The sequence below is a fragment of the Nyctibius grandis genome, chromosome 11, assembly GCF_013368605.1.
Source record: "Nyctibius grandis isolate bNycGra1 chromosome 11, bNycGra1.pri, whole genome shotgun sequence".
Classification (NCBI taxonomy): domain Eukaryota; kingdom Metazoa; phylum Chordata; class Aves; order Nyctibiiformes; family Nyctibiidae; genus Nyctibius; species Nyctibius grandis.
In genome coordinates, this window is record NC_090668.1 from 10,163,523 (window position 1) to 10,179,577 (window position 16,055).

Consider the following 16,055-nt stretch of genomic DNA (forward strand, 5'->3'; position numbering starts at 1 on the left):
AAAGTAAACATGGAATGTGTGCTGGTTGTTGAGATCTCCTGACTGAATTTCATTTAGTCCTCCTTTCTAGAGACTAGTTTAGAGGCAACTTTAATTCCTTGACTCTATATGCATTTCATCTGATTTTGGATGTATTAGGTGTTTTCCATGCTTACGAGACAGTCAGCATGCTGCAGCTGTGCAAGTAGAGAGAAAGACATTCATTAAAATGATGAAAAGGAGGAAAGAAATTCTTGAACAACAGATTTTGTAGTAGACATCTTCATGCAAGAATTTGACATCTAGTTAAGTCATCCTTCTTGGAAGGATCAGAGAGTTTTTTATATGAGGTGGTGTGAGATGGGGAACACTCTACAAAGGGTTGCATGTGGCAAACTTTGTGTTGGTGAAGAGGAGGAGACTGAATCATAAGACAATAATGGAAACAAAAGGTTGCTCTAGATGTCAGATGTACAATGGGAAAATCAATCCAGCCCAACTATTCAGCCTTCAGTGGCACACAGCTATTTCAGGGATTTGTAGGTAGGTGCTTGGCAGTAGGTCTGGCCGTTGCATTTTCCACTGGGACATCGCAGCTGCCTTCCAGCCCTCAATCTGTAGAAGAGTGGCCCTTAGGAAAGTGCTTTTCACATAGGAAATATTTTCAAAGCAGTACTCTGAGGTATGATGTGAAACACCTTGTGAGAAATGAATGTTTGCAAAACAAATTCATACCATTTTAATGCAATAATGGGATATGAATGAAGAGAGAGTTTTGAAGAGCCTTTTTTAAGGATACTGTTTCACTGTTGATGGGTGATGATGATATGCTGCAGCCAGGACTGTAATGTCAGCATGCTATTAAGTTAGCAGCTCCTGCACATATGTCTATGTTAGAAATTGTAGAGCTGTCTTGTAGAACATGCCTCCATGTCTTTGGTCTTGATCCTTTTTAGGTTCAAGTTCTGTTGGTGGTGAAACAAGACAATTTCTGGAGTAGGCAGAGTCCATTTCTTCCTTTCTAACAATTGAGATCGGAATAATATCAGTAGACCAACGGTAACCTCATTTATTTCAGGCACATCTATCTGATTTCATACAATACTTCATTATCACAGGTCTTACAAGAGCCTATGTGTGTAAATAATTTGATTGAATACACAGAACTTAACTATCTCTGCAATAACTTTGCAGATAGAGTAACCACCACCCACCAAACCTTTTGCTATTGTGGCGTCCTCTAAGTGACATAATTGAAAAAAGATAGTGAGGGAAACTACTGTTCAGCTGCTCTGGCCCCACCTCTCAGTATGTGTTAAAAGTATTCAGTGATACAAGTTGGTGCCACCTACTGAAATATTCCTAATATTACAAGCCATATATTCTTGTTAATTACACACTGCAACATCTTGAGTTTGACAACAAGGTCACATATTTGATTTCTCCCACAAGTGCTAGCAATAATGTTAAATATACTTGTGGTTAGAAACTGTCTTTCTGTAGGATTTTCCTACACCTGTAGTCGCACAGTAAAGGTGCGGGGAGAGTAAAAGTGACCAAATACCCAGCACAGCAACAGTAACATTAAATATTGTCTTTGTTCATGTCTAAGTTCATCCAAGTTAATTACAAGGGCTGTTGAATCAAAATAGTATTTGTTTTGTATGATCCAATTTTACTGCAGGGCCTTGAATACACAGGCTTCAATTTTGTGGAGCAGCAGAGAGCACTTGGCAGTAAGTCTGGGGTAAAAGGAATGCTTCAGCTTTCAGCTGCCAAGCTGGTTGCTGTTAGAGACTGCAGCAGTCTAACAGCTAACACAGCATTGCTATTGTTCTTCAAATGCTGTGACAGGAAATAGATTGGCACAAGGATGCTCTAATAATGCCTATTTTTTGTACCTTGTCAGCATAGAGATGTTGGCAGCTTTGGCACAGAGGAAGGGAGAGCCACAATTGTGAAGAGTCAAAAAACCAGCCAGCTTTAAAAAGGATTCCTTTAAAATTTGTTTATAAAAATGATTATTTATTGAACTATGTGAAACCTAGTTTGTTTCAAGCTGTCCTTAGAAAAGAAACTCAAATTTACTTTTTGAGGTTTAATTCACTTCTCTGACAGTTCTTTGGTCCAAGCTTCCCCACATCACCTGCCTCAGCATCCCATTCCCAGTCCTCTACCAGGCTGTACCTGTAAGGTCAGCTGCTACCAGAAGTTGAAGTGTTGTGTCATAAACTTACAGTGCTGCTCTTTTCTAAGTTGCCTTCTTCCTTTTAAGCGTTGATACATTGCATTGTAACATCAGTTGTAAATCCAGTCAGTACCTGCTAGTAATTCAGTTAATTGGCAGGATACATGTTTTCCTTGGGAAACACAATCAGTTAATTGGGTTCTCAGTTATTCCAGCCCCTTTGTTGCAATAATTTCATTGAATGCAGCAGGGTAAGCCCTCACATTACAGCAATGAGTGTTAAAAAGTGTATTCAGTTGTCACCTCTGCTGTATGTTTCTTATGTTCTTATGCTTCAGGAGCTTGCTTTACAGTGTATTGAACTCTAGAGTTACACTCTTTGCTACTTATTCACATTGAGTTTCTTTAAGGACCTAAATTCTCTTAATGTTAATTTCTGGGCTTGCATCTTACAGCAGTATCTGCAACTAAAGTTGATTAGTCTCCAGCTGTTCTGTTACTATATTTGCAGTTAAGATGGGGAAAATATTTCAAGAATTACCTACTATAAGCAGTAGAGGGCAACATTTCCATGAAATTTGTATTTTTTTCCAGTCTGCAAAGATGAAAATGTGTATACTTTCTGCAGTTGTTGTCAAACTGTCTGAACCAAATACTGACTTCACCATGTTAATCTAAAATGCAAATTAAATTTCCTGCATTCTGCTAGGTGAGGAACAATATTTAACCAAAAATGCTGTAGTTTTGTTTTGACAACACATTTTCTGATCTGCAGAAATGATGATGAACAGGATATAACCAATAAGTGCAATCAGTTTTCAGTAATTCAGTGCCATGATGTTTAGGTGATTTCTTCAGGTTTCTTTGCCCCTTGGCTTTGTTGGAATGAATACCTAGTCAAAGTCCTGAAGGTTTCTAGTATAGAAAATTAAATTCCTTGATTGGTTGCCAGAGAAGAAGCAGTGACCTGCACCATGCTGAGGATCCCACCCAGTCCCTCAACAGCTTTTACTGTTTTTTTTTCTAATGAAATGGAAGCAAAATGCTAGCTTTAATTAAAGCTGACTGTTTTTCTCTCAGTTTCTTGCTGGTGATGAATGATAGACACTCTGTAAAATCAAGAGTGCAGTCCCTGCATGCTGAGTAAAAAGCAGAGTTATTAAGATATGTGTCAGAAGGCAGAGCCCTAGCAGAGAGGAGAAAGGACAGAAGAGCCATAACAGCTAGGCAGTAATGCTGGGATATCACAGCAGTAATGGTCTTTTCACTACACTCAAGACAGGTCTCAAACTGACTGCTTAACCCATATATATGTTGTTCTATGCTCCTCAATTACGTTAATTCATAGTTAGTGTCCCAAATCCCTATAACTGCATTTTGCTTTGTTTCTTAATGCTGCTATCAATATATTCTTGTTTCTTTGACAGTGGAAAACAAAAAGGCACTAAACTGAAAAGACAAAATAATTAACAAGTATGTGCATCTGCATGAGAGACAGGCAGGAATATCTTGACTTTTTATTGCTTTCTGCTATTCTAATGGTTCTGTCTCCAGGAAATGTTCATTGTGCATTACAAAATGGCAATGTTGTTCTCCCGGAGGTTTCCCCTCCTCCACAGGTCACTGTCTTTCACTCCAGGAGCAATCAGTGTATTAACCTCTGCCTCTCCTCTTCTACTGCACAAACATCAAAATAGGGAAATGGAGCCCAGTATAAATCATTTGTGGTGCTCTGGATGGCACAGTTCTGCAGCACACTCAAATTCTGCCCTTCTTCAACCAGTTATGATGCTTTTCACTGCTAAATCTTTTTTTTTTTTTGTTAGTTGTTTTTGTTCCCCCAACTCCAATCCTTGTTTCTTCTCTCCTTCAGCGGTGATCCCCCTGACTGACTCTGAACACAAGTTACTGCCTTTGCACTTTGCGGTCGATCCTGGGAAAGACTGGGAGTGGGGCAAAGATGACAATGATAACACCAGGCTGGCCAAGTAAGACCTTTCTGTAACTTTAGTGTTAAGCAGTAAAATGTCTTGAGCCGTACCTGATTGAGGTATTGGGAGAACTACTAACAGAGAGGGCTTTGTTCGTGTTCTCTGGTTACATGGGAGAAGACATGGGTGGGTATCCAGCTGACAGTTACAATTCAGGCTGCTGTTACTTCTCTCCCTGTTAAGAAGTACTGCTTTTTCTTTCAGGCTGTTTTTGACTGTTTGTTCCCTTCTTTTTTCATCCTTAGTTTGATTCTGTCTCTTGAGGCAAAGCTTAATCTTCTACACAGCTATATGAATGTAACATGGATACGCATACCATCTGAGACACGGGTAAGGTAAACTTGGTCCAAGTAAGATGAGAGATACAAGGCACGACAGGGCATTGTGTAGGGCAGGCTGCCTGGACTGGCCAGCTGCCTGGAAACACTGAAGTGTCCTAGCAGCAGGGACAGGTCCCCCTTGACTCATTGTCATTGCAGTCAGGCTTATAGATGTTTCTAGTTATTTGTTTTAATAACACTGTTGCTTGTATATTTTTGCAACTCATGCTCTGTTCTGAAATGTATGTTCTAGCTTAATCTTTCTGTTACTTATTTCAGTAGTCTGTGTAGTTCAGAAAAACCTTAAAATAGGCCTTTTCTCACCATTGTTTTCTCAGAACTTTGGCTTGCTCTCCTAATGTCACTGGTAGGTCACCAATCCCAAGTCCTTTCTCTTTCTGAGAATACTTTTGCACCCCGGGACAGCTCCCAGTTTAGAGTGGCTGACAAAAGGCCACAGACGGGTGCTGAACTGGAGCCTGGTTCTTTCAGAAAGGTATTTTAGAACCATGCCCAGCTGGCACCTAGTCAGCTGCAAATTTCTCTGAAAATTACGTTGAATAGATTGAGGGGTTAGTCTGGAGGCAAAAGGTTGCTAGGAGAGGATGGAGGTGATTTAGCCTACACAGATGGGATTTGAAAGGAGGAACAGAACACAAAAGGAGAAAGCATTTAACAAGCTGCAAGAGGGGAAAAATCCATTTCTCTACAGTTTCTACAGTGGTAGTTACCACTTGCAGAAAAAGGAGAGGCAAAATGGTCCTGTATTTGTAAGCTGTGAGCCTGAAACTTGTGGGACCTGAGTTACCTCTCCCTGCTTCACACTTGCCACATGAGCACGGTCAGGTCACTTCAGCACTCATTTCCTCCTTTGCCAAGTGGGGATAACAGCTCTGCTCCTAACTGGGTGATGGGGAGCTCAGGGATTCCAGAGAGAGAGAGGACATTTAAGTACCCAGGGACAAGAAGCAGGCATGCATTTCTATACTGGAAGTATATACATAGAATCATAGAATGGTTTGGGTTAGAAGAGACCTTAAAGATCATCTAGTTCCAACCTCCCTGCCACAGGCAGGGATACCTTTCCACTAGACCAGGTTGCTCAGAGCCCCATCCAACCTGGCCTTGAACACTGCCAGGGAGGGGGCAGCCACAGCTTCTCTGGGCAATCTGTTCCAGTGTCTCACCACCCTCACAGTAAAGAATTTCTTCCTAATATCTAATCTAAATCTACCATCTCTCAGTTTAAAACCATTCCCCCTTGTCCTGTCACTACTTGTCCTTGTAAAAAGCCCCTCTCCCGCTTTCCTGTAGGCCCCCTTCAGGTACTGGAAGGCTGCTATGAGGTCTCCCCGGAGCCTTCTCTTCTCCAGGCTGAAGAGCCCCAACTCTTGCAGTTGGCCTTCTGGGCTGCAAGCACACACTGCCGGCTCATGTTGAGCTTCTCGTCAACCATCACCCCCAAGTCTTTCTCCTCAGGGCTGCTCTCAATCCATTCTCCACCCAGCCTGTATTTGTGCTTGGGATTGCCCCAACCCACATAAATCTCCAGAGCTTTTTTTTTTTCCCTCTCCTATGAATCATTATGATTAGTTATACGTTTCATATTTATCTCTAGCAGGTGTTAGCTTCATGGTGCCTGAAATCAAGACTAAGGTCTTGCAGGAGTAAATGAACAGAGCCACATTTTAATGTATCCTAGGATCCTCGTTACTGCATTTTCAAGAAAGATGTTTTATTACCTTACCTAAAATATAAATTGGAACTCAGACTTCTGATGCTGTTTTATCTGCATTGTATTTCCGATCAGAATGAATACGCTTCATTGTATTCCTCAGTCTACTTGCTTAAGTTTAATGTTTAATATTTCAGGCAAGATGTTTAGTGCTGGTGCATTGTACCTTTGATTTTCATGCACCAGAGATCTGAACAATGAAGAAATCAATTTAAATAAGTAGTTGGGTTTTAAGCATAATGAATTTTGAAATATTACTACATACAGGTCTGTGTGCTGCATCCCCCTCAGAGCTTTCAGCAGAATCTCATTTTCCTTCCATCACCATATTATCCATTTCTTTCCATGCTCTCTGTCTCTGCACTTGCTGAGAGGCAGCCTGTACTGTAGATGCTTCCTATTGCATGGCCAGTGTCTGTATGCTGGCCAACCACTCAGCTGGTCAGCACAAGCAGGGAGGTTGTGCTGCAGCATTCCCCTCGACAGGAGCTCTAACTCACACCTCTCCATTATTCAGACACTGATTTTCACAGAACCTCTGAATGACTGACCTCTAGTCTATAAACATGCTTGAAATGAGCCAAAAGCTACTGTAGGAAGAAGCAAGATACATAGTCAGCAGAGCCAAATAAGCTTTATTTGGTGAAGAAAACCAGTCTAAAATGTCCATGCATAAATTAGAAAGTGCATGTAAAATCAGGTTCAAAGCCTATATTAGATTTGCAGGTTTTTTTTAACCAAGTCTCTGTATAAAACTGATTTTGCTGTATCTAATTATAATTACTTTTCCATAGCAGGCCCCTTTGGCTCAACCAGAATCCCCTACAGCTTCAGCTGGGGAAGACGTTCAGTCTCTGGCTGACTCAATGGACTCAGACCGAGATTCTATCTGTAGTAATTCCAACGGCAGTAATGGCAAAAACAGTAAAGAAAAAGAAAAGGACAAACAGAGGAAAGATAAAGACAAAACCAGGACGGATTCAGTTGCCAATAAAATAGGAAGCCTCAGTAAAACCCTGGGAATTAAACTGAAAAAGAATATGGGTGGTCTTGGAGGCCTGGTGCATGGCAAAATGAGCAGAGCCAATTCAGGGAATGGAAAAAATGGTGACGCAGTAGAGAAAGTCAAAGAGAAGAAGTCTAAGTCTCGAAAAGGGAGCAAAGAGGAATCTGGACAGTCTGCGAGCACTTCTCCATCTGAAAAGACCACTCCATCTCCAACTGACAGAGCTAGCAACTCACCCGTTGAAAAGACGAACACTAAACCCTTCTCTGACAAGCAGTCTGACCCATGGAAGTACAGCACTGACGTGAAACTCAGCCTAAATATTTTGAGAGCTGCCATGCAGGGTGAACGGAAGTTTATTTTCGCTGGCCTTCTTTTGACCAGTCATAGGCATCAGTTCCACGAGGAGATGATAGGCTATTACCTGACCAGTGCACAGGAGCGTTTCAATGCAGAACAGGAACAGAAAAGAAAGGATGCTGAGAAAAAGGCTGCACTGAATGGGTCAGCCAGCAGGAAACTGGAGCCAGAAGCATATTCAAAAGAAAAATTAGAAACAACTCCTCAGGATAGGGCATCACCCGTCTTGCCTCAAAGCCATACAACTCAACTGGTTTTAAAATTTAAAGATCGCACTAGTCCCACTCCTGGGTCATTTTCTTCACCTAGTAATGGTGCTAAGAAAAGTGGACCCATTCCGGTATCTGCCCACTATAGCCATACGCCACCCGTTCAAAGGCAAAGTGTCATCCATTTGCATGATGTCAACGCCAAGCCATCGAGCTTCCAAGATGATACCTACAAGCCAGTGGTTGGCACCTTAAAGACCTGTGCCACCTATCCCCAACAAAACAGATCACTGTCTTCTCAGAGCTATAGCCCAGCCCGGGTATCCGGTATCCGTACAGTGAACACGGTGGAATCGCTGAGCTATGCCATGCCTACTGAACACAAGTCTCAGACATACACAAATGGATTCAATACTGGTGATATTAGAGACTGCTTGGAATATGCTGATGAGGATGCTCCTCAGACCTGGTTGAACAATGACAAAAATCAAGGCAGAAGCACAGTTTGCCCAAAATATTCCATCCAGCAGAACCGCTGTAAGAAGGAGAACTGTTCCTTTTATGGTCGTCCTGAGACTGAAAATTACTGTTCATACTGCTACAAAGAAGAGTTAAAGCGCAGGGAGAGAGAAAGCAAGGGACACAGGCATTGAGGATTCTTCCGTGACTACTTAGTTTTACCATTTTCTTACTTACAAAGTAAACAGTGTTGAATTGCAGTAAAAAGAATCCTTAAAAAAAGAATAAAGGATTGATGAGTAAATAGTGTCTAGCTTTTCGCTTTTCCGGGGCAATGAGGAAATAATAGGATTAATTTATCATAAAAACAATATTATTTTCCATTTTGTCAGTGTCTTTTTTACATATACTGGTAAGCTGAAGGGTTGTTTACTCCTTTGTCAGTGCTGTGTATATGTTTGGTCAAAAATTTACTAATGGTGCCTGAATTTACACTGACATCACTCAGGTAGTAGAATGATAGGGGAAAGTCATAATACCGGAGATGTGGTGTTGTAGTAGGGTAGTATCTGCCTTGCAGACGTTTGAAATTCTATAGCCATTATGAGAGTATTTTTTCCTCAGTAAAACCTAAATTTTTCATAGCCTTTTTTTTTCAGGAGGGTAGTGATTTTGCATACTGCACGTTTTTAACATGGCAGCATATGGCATTGCATATTGCATTGCTACAAATGTTTGTACTCACTTTAGTCTGGAATTGAATGATTCTGGGAAAGTGGGAGTGAAAGGTCTGAATTCATGAGGGCTGTAGCTTTTCCTCATTTTAAGTTCTTACCAGTTATTTACATTTCCATAAAAAAGTACATTTGAGCCACTTATATTTGTACTGAATTTTTAAACAGGTTTTATAAAAAATACGTTATGACTTGCAAGACTTCACATCACAAAAAAAAGCCCCACATAGTATAGTTTTGGGCAGCTGAATTTCAGTAGTATTTTCATTGCTGTTAAAATTGAGAGAAATGTTAAAATTGAGAGAAATGTTAAAATTGAGAGAAATGTTAAAATTGAGAGAAATGTTAAAATTGAGAGAAATGCTAAAAGAAAATTAAAATATAAAAATTTTATTAGATTTGGAAAATTTGATGACCAGCTAGGAAATTTAGGGTCATTTTAGAGCTGAATGAACTGCTTGTCAAAACAAATGTATTGCATCAATTGATTCCCTTAGCCATGGCATGAATTTGATTATTTATTTATTTCTCAATGTTATTGAGTGATAATTATTGCAAACATAACTACTTCTGAGCCTTTCTTGAAGACTGTTGGCTCCACCTATTTTTGAGTCTTCTCCTAGAGTTATGTACCCTCCAGGAGGTTCCAAGATGGCTATAAAATACCTCCAGTACGATGGCAACTCCTAGCACAGATTTGCACAAGTCTGATAGACAAATATTTACATAAGTATTTGCACACTTTTGAGAAGAAAACTTTGCCCATAGAAACATTTCTGTGAAGCAGACACCACAAATACTGGTAAAGCAGGTGTAATACATTAGGAAGTTTTCTTCAATATAGTACTTGCCATTTTTGCACCCCTCCACCATCAAGTGGCGTAATGTAGTAAGAATAGATCTTTAGTGCTGTTACACTTGTAAGCAATGGCTCATTTACTGTCAACCTACTTTTTTTTAAAAAAAGAGCTCATTTTCCACACATAGATGAAGTACTGCCTTCAAGACTACTTACTCTGCCACCTAAAGGTGCAGAACATGAGTTCTCCCTTACTCCTTACGGAATAGCACTTTTCTGGCCTGCACAGGGAAGATTCTTTGCCAAAGAGTCTTTGTTTCTGATTCTGTTCTGCTGTACCCCAATTTTTACTCTTGACATGGGTGGCACCATATCACTTGCATGCAGTTAATCCTAGTTAGCCTTGAAACCAAGTCTAAACTTGTCTGTGAAACAAGATGCATAAACTTATGCTGAATGTGTTACTGGCTTTTAGGAAAAGGGCATAAGCTTTAGCTAATGTCCCACTGAAATTTGTGGAACTGAGCACACACTTAAAATTGACCATATCTGTAGGTTTTCGGCTGAATGGGAGGTTTAAAGAATAGTTTCAAAACAAGTCCATTAGCCACTCCTACAAAGTCATGGTCTGTGCCGTGGTAGCTGTTCCATGAATCCAGACCTGTACTTCGTATTTCTTGCCATATACTGAGCATACGCTGAATGTTACTGAATTTGCATTCCTTCATAAAAGGGAAATACTGCTATGTGTAATGAGAGGTTAAAACTCCATGTGACCACTGTCCTTAAGGTAAGCACATTCTAAGACCCGTGTCTCCAATTGTGTACACTAGTAAGCAGTGGCCTTTTTCGGTTAACTGTTGTGATTACGTGTAAGTTCTCATTGCCAAAGAAATCTGTGATTGCAGGTTATGCTAAAACAAGCCAGATCATGTTAAAACAAATCAAATATCATACTTGATTTTATTTGTTGCTGAGACTGAGAAAACTGACAGGATAAAACTTCATGAAAAAAATACTTAAGAATTCTTAGAGCATTAGAGTAGCATTAGAGCATTTGATACTCTGAGAATTGCTTCTGTGTAAAGTTGTGCCTAAGAAATATTACATCAGCAGCAAACTACACCAGCCCATGTATTTAAGTCAGTTGTATCCTTTCTGAATGAGGAAAAAAGTAACAGCACGTATGTAAAAATAAGCAATTACCATGAGAGTTTTTAAGATCTACTACTCACAAAAGAAAGAGGTTTACAGCTCGTCAATATTTAGATAAATTACTCTGTTATAAATTATTGAATAGATTGTACCTGTATGTTAGATTATTTTGAAAAATTAATTGGTCTTCTGAATAATAATAGGCTTGTCTGTATAGGATACCGAACTTCAGTGTTCACTATCATCCTCAAGTCACTCAGATACTTCCATAAGTATTTACCACTACTGGATTGCTCCCTTTAAAATATCTGTTATATGAAATACTGATAGAACACTTCGTAGTTGTGCCTGTTTCCTCAGAATCCTTTTCTTGGTATATCTTTGAATAATTTGCTTAATGTTGCTATTTTCTTTTAGAACTCTCTTCAAATATTGCACTATTCTCTTGTCCCTTAAGATTTTATATTGAAAAGAAGTTGCAGGCCCACAACACAATTTGCCAGTTAAAATCTACCCATCTTTTCCTAGTGGTTGTCCTTTTTTTCTGGATAAGTAATACTGTGGGTTTTTTCTTCTTTTTTTTTTTTCTTTTTTTTTTTTTTTTTATTTCTGAGCTATTTGTGGAGTTGTCTAAAGGGGATACCACAGTTGGTGTTGAACAGTCCCAATATCCAGAAACAGTGCCTTCTCCTGAAGAAGTGATTGCCCATTAGAGTCTAGCTAGAAGAGGAAATCTTCTACCTGTTTTTTTCACCGAGAATTCCCAACTGTTCATGAGTTGCATTAACCAGCGCTGAAAGAAACAGTGTCATTCCTTAGCTAGGTGAGAGAGGGAATAATCTTCAGATGTATTTTTTCTGTTGCACTAAATGGCTAACCTTTGGCTGCGCTTTTGGTTTAATTTTCCTTACACTGAAAGTATATGTAGCCAAGAGGCCAGCAAGTTCTTTTCTGTGGCTGATCTGCCCTCTTTCCACCTTCCAGAGCTTGTTAGAGTTACCACTTAGTCCCAGCTGTACAGAAATCGGTTTTGGTTTTGAAGGACCCTATTCATTTCTTCTGTTAGCTCAAGTGGCTGCAATACATGTTCATATTTTTGCATTTGTATGTGCTTTTTTCCCATCTCTCCTTGACAGCGATTCAACAGTTATCACTGTTGTCCAGTTTTCAAAAGTACACACTGAATCCTGGGTAGGCTTACACCTTCCCAGGACAGATCCAAAATCACCAGGAGATATTTAGGTTGGAGGAAGCTGGAATTTTTTTAATGTGTGAATGCACAATTTTTCTAATTTAAAAAAGGCTTAAACCTACTATGCATTTTTTTTACTTTGTTCATAAACTCTGATACAAAGGTCTGTTCGTAACAGAGAACGCCTGTAATACATGATGGGTTTCAGTCACACTTTATATTAAAGTTCCATTTGAAATGCTTTATAAAGAGTTAATAAACTATTGCTAGACTTTACAAGTATTTTGCAGATGTGGGTATCAGTTGTAGCATATGGCTAACAAGCAGCTCATTCAGAAGAACATGGTATAGATTATAAAAAATAACTTATGATATTTTGGATTTTAAAACAATTGATTAACCTTTTGTTATTATGGTTCATTAAGCTTTAGAAATGCAATGGAAATACAATGCGTGACCCAGCTTTCTTCAGCAGTTAGTTTCTTCTTCCTAAGTCAAAGGTAACATTGAGGGTATCAGTGAAAGAAAGATGCTGTACTTGGGAAGTTTTGTGTTGCTTATTTCTTAATGAGTCCAAATAGGCCAAGTGAAGTCTTCAGAGTCGTCTTTTCTAAAATTGCAAAACTCATGATGTGAGCAGTATTACTTGATACAGAAAGCATTGAGGAGAGACACTTAATGTGGATTTGCACACCATTCGACTGCAGATCAAAGCAGTCTGCTGAGGCAATATCAGTCCTTGTACATATAGGCATATTCAGGGTAATCTACTTCTCGTGTGATGAATGTGTAGATATAAAAAAATGCACAGCACAGATCTGACAAAATACTGCCCTCTAACTCTCTGATTCTGCAAACAGTTACAGTGGTGCTCAACCTCACCAATATGAATAGTCTCCCTGACATCAAGGAGACTGCTTATTTTCAGAAACTTAACATAACTGTTAAGAAAAAGCATAAATGTTTGTGGGATCAAGGCCTTTAGCCAGCGTTTGTTCCCCCCCAGGCTGCCTGACGTTACTATTCCAATGAGAGAATCAATGAGGATTTTGCCTGAAGAGTAGAGAGAGGCCTTAGGCCTCTTTGGGCTGCATCTGCTGTCCTCTGAAATCTGGACAGAATCCTGTTAGTAGTGGGGGCCTTAAATCAGGTGCTTCATGGACACACAAAATACTTGCAAGCTGGAAGTGAAAGTAAAGTATGAGCTAGTAAGGGAGTAAGGTCTTCATAACACTGGGAATGTTTTGCACAGGTAAAACCCCATATGTTAATAGAAACCACAATAATCTCAAATAACCATAGGCCCAGAGAAGCAAAATAACTGATGCTGATTGTAGATGGCGCTTCAGCTTAGTGTATTTGAAGTCTGTGTCAGTGTATCTGAAGAGTATTTGTTTTAGGGTATGGCAGCTTACGCAGAGGATCACCAAACAGTATATAGCATAGATTTTAACTTATTTCAGTAACAGACACTAGTATCTATTTTCATTTGCACATTAATTTCCAGTGTATATGACTAAAATACTATATTGTTAAAAATGAGAGGAAAACAACACAAAGGTGTTTGTAAGTATGTTCTGTTTGTAGACTTAAGGCTGCATTATGTTGGAATTTTACAAGCCAAGTTTAAATTGTAATATAGAAATTATTTTTATATTATTTTCAAAATATGCTACAGAGCAATATTTTGCGCCTTGATTATAAACAGGGTCATCATTTTAGTAGGTTACCTTCAGAAATGCTGGTAGAAATTAACCATGAAAAGAAAGCTTTGTAAATGTACTTGTTGTTTCTAACTGTTGTGTCTGTTGTGCACATCTATATCTAATGCAAGCTGAATATACAAATTTTTTTTAATTGAAAAGCTTTAAATTTTTCTTTATATATTTTGGTACAACACTATCCCTCCCTATTTAATTACACTCTTCCTTCCAGTCGCTACCAGTAGCCACTTTTATAAGCAGGTTCTCAATAAACATTCATCTGGAAAGTTTTCTTAGAAAATGAAACATTTCTGCACAGATATTGGTTGACTTGGGACATTCATAATACACCCTGGATCCACTGGGGTAGGATTACTTTGCTTTTTTAAAAAACAGAATCAGAGATTTAATATTCCTTCAAAATGAAAATCAAGAATTAATAACCAGTGCAATCATTTAGCATCTATGGGAAGAAAATCACTAGATCATAGAAATGTCATCCTCTAATTGGCAGATATGTTGTGTCTTAATATATATATAATATGCATTAGCTTCTTGCAGATTAAAGTGTTCAGATTTTATTTCTTCATAGTTCTTTGTACTGTACAGATCAGTTACTGATGAACTGTGCAAAAAAGACTTTGCAAGCTAATGCATATGTTAAGCTAGGAGTCAGTGTAGTTTTTACAATTCCATAACTTTTGTGGTTTAGTTTGGGGTTTGTTTAAGAATTACTATTAAGGTATGTACTGCAACCAAATTTTCAAATCTGGATGCCTGATGTTAAGATTCTGCATCTAGGTTTCTCCTAATAAATAGACTGGTTTTAAGATGTACTGAGCATCAATTTCTGTGGGAGCAAAAGCTCCTTCTTGGTTTCAGAAAATGAAGTGAGCATTACTCCAACACATATTCAGGGCTTTTGTTTTCAGGTAATGGAATTTACATTTTCTCTTTAGCGATTTTCCATGTGTGAACAAATAATTGAGCTTATTCATAAAGTGATTGCTTGAATATGGAGAGACTTGCCTTGTACCAAAACACCATATAATTGTCAATTTAACTGTTGCATTCTTAATGGAGCTAGTATATTGCACTGATTTTGGGGGGGGATGTAAGACCTTTTTTTCTTGGATATCATGATCACTCTCGTTTTCTTGTTTGTTTGGGTTTTTTTTTCCCCTCTCAAGTGAATATGCTGTTCTGAATGCTGTTTTATCTCAGATTACTGAATGCATGTACTGTACCAAGAGAATTGAAACGGCTGATGCACATTTGCACTGTGGAACACGCGATATGGGTAAAAGCCACCATGTTCCAAACAGCCTTAAAATTATGACTCTCTGGGGACTGAGAGTCACTTAACTGGATGCAGCCTCTGTCCCATTTCCTCATTTAACCCTGTCTGTAAAACACCCCAGCCTGCTGTAGTTTACCTAACTGTATGCATATTCATCTGAATAACCTGTAGTCTAAAAAGAAATTTTTCTTTAAAAAATTTTAATTCTTTTGTGTAAGTGTCAGTGGGTCAGGAAACCTCCATCAAAAGAGGAGACGGGTAAAAACAGAGATAATGCTAGCTAGTGGAGTAACCATGGCACCAAAATACAAAAAAAAAGAAGGAAAATAGTTAGGATGTATCAAAAACTATTTCCTGTCAAGACTAGAAGTTTTGTAGATCTTCCCGTATTCTGGGAAAACAGAGAAATGTTGTTTTGCCATTCATTCCTGCATCTAATGTAGTCTCTTACTTTGTTGCAGGGTTTGCTGTTGGGGAAGAAGGGAGAGTAAAATGGCCAGTTTTCTTCCCTTCTTAAAGCAAATTCTGCTCTAGTGGCAGAATGATCAAAGATTGCAAAAATGTGATCCAATGTTAGAACTAAACAGTGCCTAACTCCTGTGAGTTGTGATTTTCATTTTTTGCCCCTTTCAGCTGCTGGTTTCTTTTTTTAAAAAAGCTGGGGGGGAGTTGTATGATAGTGGCCCAGTTCTTCCTTTGTTCACATGCAGATAAACATGGAAATGGAGTTACACTGAAGTTGCATTTTCCCTCTCAGGCAAGCTGAGAGGTAAAAGCCACCTTTTTAGGTAAATCCCTTGTAACTGCTTTGCCACAGAAGCAAAGTAGAACCCCTTGGCACAGAAACTTTGCCTGATGCAGCCTGACAATATGTTGGGAGCCTGAGAGCTGTGGCCAACCTAGCCAAAACAAAGCCAGTCTGGTC

The 16,055-nt window shown here is 39.0% G+C and overlaps 1 protein-coding gene across 8 annotated transcripts in view; it reads left to right on the forward strand.

Moving 5' to 3' along the window:
- Positions 1-8,551, forward strand: part of OTUD7A (OTU deubiquitinase 7A) — a 124,389-nt gene extending 115,838 nt beyond the window's left edge. For 7 of the 8 annotated variants that reach the window (XM_068410107.1, XM_068410104.1, XM_068410106.1 and 4 more), the window contains 3 exons: positions 4,041-4,155; positions 4,404-4,488; positions 7,008-8,551. In XM_068410107.1, the coding sequence (XP_068266208.1) occupies positions 4,041-4,155; positions 4,404-4,488; positions 7,008-8,441 (1,634 nt within the window). In that variant the 3' untranslated portion in view covers positions 8,442-8,551. The remainder of the gene's footprint in view (positions 1-4,040; positions 4,156-4,403; positions 4,489-7,007) is intronic. The other variant, XM_068410110.1, reaches the window with a different exon arrangement.
- Positions 8,552-16,055: the final 7,504 nt, after the last annotated feature.